Below are 4,046 nucleotides of genomic sequence, written 5' to 3' on the forward strand. Positions count from 1 at the left end.
GTCATATTTTAGAGTTTAGGAATCAAAGTGATAATTAATCAAATAATTTGTGCTGTTATGTTCCAAAATTGATAGTTTACAGTGAAGGACTTGAATATGTCTTTGTCCTTATAAGTTACTTCTCTGCTTTGGTTTCTCAAGTTCAACTCCATTTCACAATATTTGGTATAATTAAAACATGTCTAAAGGAAAATGTTAATCTGAAAAATTAAATTACTATATCCAGAGCAAATAAAATGTGCTATGTTAAGATTTCAAAGAATAAACATTGGAAAGAATTGCTGAGCTATAGAAGCCAATGCCATAAATATGATTTTCAAAGGTATATGTATTCTCATTTATGTCTTTCCAAGTGAATCTGATGCAGATGTGTTTGTGGCTTCATTTGGGCCATGGACCAGTGAGTTTTAAATCTATTCTATTTTTATTAAGGCCAAAGTCTACTTCTCCAACCTGGCCTTAAGCCTCACTAATGCTTGTCACTGGTCATCAGAGTTACACATCCAGCCTCGGGCCTTGGAAAAACAAATCAAACCCATGTCATACTCTGGGTGAGTCAGTCCCATTATGTTCACATTGTAAGGGCAACAGCATATAAAGTGACAGCTTAAACAATGAGCACCCCTATATGTCAAATTTGTTACCAATGTAAGACTTGAAATCTGTGGACAAGATGACCTGAACCTGAATGTGAATTCATGAGTACAGCTGATAAATGAAAGGAGATAACCCACAAAATTTACAGAAACTATCCTTTGAGATTTTTTTCCCCTTTTTTTGAGATTACTCATGTACAATCTTGTAGGCTTTAACATATTTTTTGTTTACCATGTACTTTTCTAAATTCTAAAAACTGTGTTGTTCACATTGGAGAGAGAAATGTTTCCTTAATTGAATAGTATGTATTAAGGGGAGGATTCAAAGCATTTGCAAATACCCACAAGAGAAATTTTAAAAGAAGAAAAGAAGCACAATCTTAGATTTTATTTATTAAGCTGAACACTAAATAATAGTTTCATAGGTCCTGGTAATTCTTGAGGGTCTTTCATCCACAAAATTTGTTAATATAAGTAGAACAGGGAAAATTCTTTATCTGCGTATGGATTTGGAATCCTGAGTAAAGGCTACATGTTAATGCAATCAGAAAATGCTTTTAACTGGGTTATTTATGTGATTTTAACTGGGTTACTTAGATGCTGGGTGATAGTATTCATACAGTTATCTTTACTCCCTTCCTCATCAAGGGAGGGTCTTTCGACTAACAACAGCATTTCCGTCTCCTAAGAGCCATGAGAAATGCAGACTCTCAATTCCCATCCCAGAATCAGAATCTGTGCTTCAAAAAGATCTTTAGGTGATGCATACGCACATTAAAATTTGGGAAGCACTGCTCCTGGTCAGTAGGGAGTTCAGTTTGGGATTGGAAGTGCTCAGCCTGCCAGGTAAGTTGACCTGTCAATGATTTTTATTGTTTTTCCTCTTTCTATCATAGAAAGGTACAGAGCACAGAACTTTTGCGAAAGACTCATAGTACCTACAGGACAAAGACAATGAATTCACCTGACGGAGAAGCGCAGTTTTGCTTTGCTTTTGTTAACAATTCATGCCCCAGAAGTGTGAGGTCTGTGCTGAGTGTCTGTGCCTTGTATGTTGTCATGATTGGCGCCATAGTGATGACCATGCTTGGCAACCTGGTTGTAATTGTTTCCATCACCCACTTCAAGCAGCTCCACTCCCCAACCAACTTCCTGGTCCTCTCCATGGCCACCACGGACTTCTTATTGAGATGTTTGGTCATGCCCTTCAGTATGATCAGGTCCATCGAGTCCTGTTGGTACTTTGGAAACTTCTTTTGCAAAGTCCACAGCTGCTGCGACATCATGCTCTGTACCACCTCCATTTTTCACCTCTGCTTCATTGCAGTGGACCACTATTATGCCGTGTGCGACCCTTTGCATTATGTCACCAAAATCACCATTCCTGTCATAGAGGTCTTTCTGCTCATCAGTTGGTCTGTTCCGATCTTTTTTGCCTTTGGCCTGATATTCTCAGAATTAAACGTAATTGGTGCAGAAGATTTTGTTGCAGCCATTGACTGCACAGGTTTGTGTGTGTTAATATTTAACAAACTCTGGGGGGTGTTGGCCTCCTTCATAGCCTTCTTTCTTCCTGGGACTGTAATGGTGGGGATTTACCTACACATTTTCAAAATAGCCAGGAAGCATGCTAAGCAAATTGGTATGGAGCCCACAATGAAACAGGTGGGGTCAGGAAGCAAAACAAAGGTATCTTCAAACAAAGAAAGCAAGGCCACCACGACTTTAAGCATAGTCATGGGAGTGTTTGTGTTGTGCTGGCTGCCCTTTTTTGTCTTGACGATCACAGACCCTTTCATTAACTTCACAGCTCCTGAAGATTTGTACAATGTCTTTCTCTGGCTGGGTTATTTCAATTCCACTTTCAATCCCATTATATACAGTATGTTTTATCCTTGGTTTCGCAAGGCATTGAGGATGATTATCACAGGAATGATCTTCTACCCTGACTCTTCCACCCTGAGCCTATTTCCTACACAGGCTTAGGCAATGCTCTCCATTCTCTAAGATTATTTTCTGGTAGGGAATCTTGGATACTGTTTCCCCACAAAGGCAGGGAGAGGTATGGCTGACTACATAAGGATATTCTTCCTGCTGGTAAAATAGACACCTAAATTGGAGTAATAGATCTGGTCTTCTGGGTATACTAAAGTGGTCAAATTTTAAGATTCTGGAAAAAGTGAGACAGGGACTGTGGGCTTAGACAGAGTAAGGTGAGGGCCTCCAGAAAAAAACAAAGCAAAATAACCCACTGTGGGATTTGCTTTGGCCGGCTGGGTGGCTCAGCTTATTTTTTTGACTTTACCCAGGTGCTATTTTTCTTCCTCCAGCCCTAATCAAGTGATTTGCAAGCTGGGCAATTGATTTAGCAAGCAAGCCCAAAACAAGTATTAAAAACAGGAAGGATTCCATCTTGAAGATCAGATTGCATTTTAAAACCCAATTAGTTAAAAAGTAAGTTTCTTAACATACTCTTTAACAAACAGGCAATAACTTAACCCACCTTGGGAGCAAAGCAGGCAGTCTTGATTGATATGCTCCCAGACCAGGAAGCTGCTATCCTGAGAGGGAATCAGAGTAGTAAATTTGTTGTAAATAACCCGGAGGACTGTGATAAGAAACTTAATGTCTCTTCAAAATTGAACATTTTGAGACCATTTGGCAGGTCTGCATCCCTAGCCCTTTGTCTCTCAACAGCCTATAAATCCCCTAGACAATGCACCACCCAGGGCTCTCTTGTATCCTCCTGGGTGAGCCAGGAGCTCTGTCCTCTCGCTTTATCTCTAAATAAAAGCCTCTGCCTAACTCTCCCACCTTGAGTGTTTGTGAAGTTCATTCTCTGACTCCATGAACAAGACCCCCGGCATCAAAACTGCTCCAATAAAAAGAAACTGTCTCCCAAGGTTTGCAGATTCCTGAATTTCCAAACTAAGAGATTTAGAATTTTACTCCCTTGGCTTAAATCAAATAGGGGTCTTCATTTTTTTTCTTGTAAACATCAGAAGAGAAGACACAATTGGCCTTCACACTCATTGACAGCCATATAGAGTTTATCTAAATCTTTTTTGAGATTTTTGTTGCATCTTAGGGAAATGGGGAGAGAGTTGAGAATACTAGAAACCTGAATTATGGAGCATGCAAGTAATATGGAAAGGGAGAAAGAAGTAGACAGTCGTAGTTCCTTACAATTTTAGTGGTTATGACTTAAATCTCTTTTCAAAAAGAATGGATGCAAGGTTTGCAATATTTTCATAAAACTGGCCTCTCTTATTAATTGAGAAAAATGAAAAAGAAATAGCTTAGGATTATGTTCTTTCTTTCTCCTAATATATTATTTTGTTCTTTGTATACATGCAGCCTGTGTGTATACATACAGGTCATGTGTCCATGTCTTTGGGTGTCTATATTCTGTAACCTCACTAAGCTTGAGTTTCATTCACAAACTGAAGT

General features: G+C 39.1%; 1 protein-coding gene across 1 annotated transcript; it reads left to right on the plus strand.

Annotated features, from left to right (window-relative positions):
- Positions 1-1,550: 1,550 nt before the first annotated feature.
- LOC118921696 (trace amine-associated receptor 4-like) lies at positions 1,551-2,582 on the plus strand. The gene has a single exon (XM_036903652.2). The coding sequence runs from the start codon at positions 1,551-1,553 to the stop codon at positions 2,580-2,582; it is 1,032 nt and encodes a 343-aa protein (XP_036759547.2).
- The last annotated feature ends 1,464 nt before the right edge of the window (positions 2,583-4,046 follow it).

Source organism: Manis pentadactyla, chromosome 12 (assembly GCF_030020395.1).
Source record: "Manis pentadactyla isolate mManPen7 chromosome 12, mManPen7.hap1, whole genome shotgun sequence".
Taxonomy (NCBI): Eukaryota; Metazoa; Chordata; class Mammalia; order Pholidota; family Manidae; genus Manis; species Manis pentadactyla.

Excerpts from the sequence above, each read along its gene's own strand:
- LOC118921696 (XM_036903652.2), top strand. The coding sequence starts at position 1,551 with ATGAATTCACCTGACGGAGAAGCGCAGTTTTGCTTTGCTTTTGTTAAC.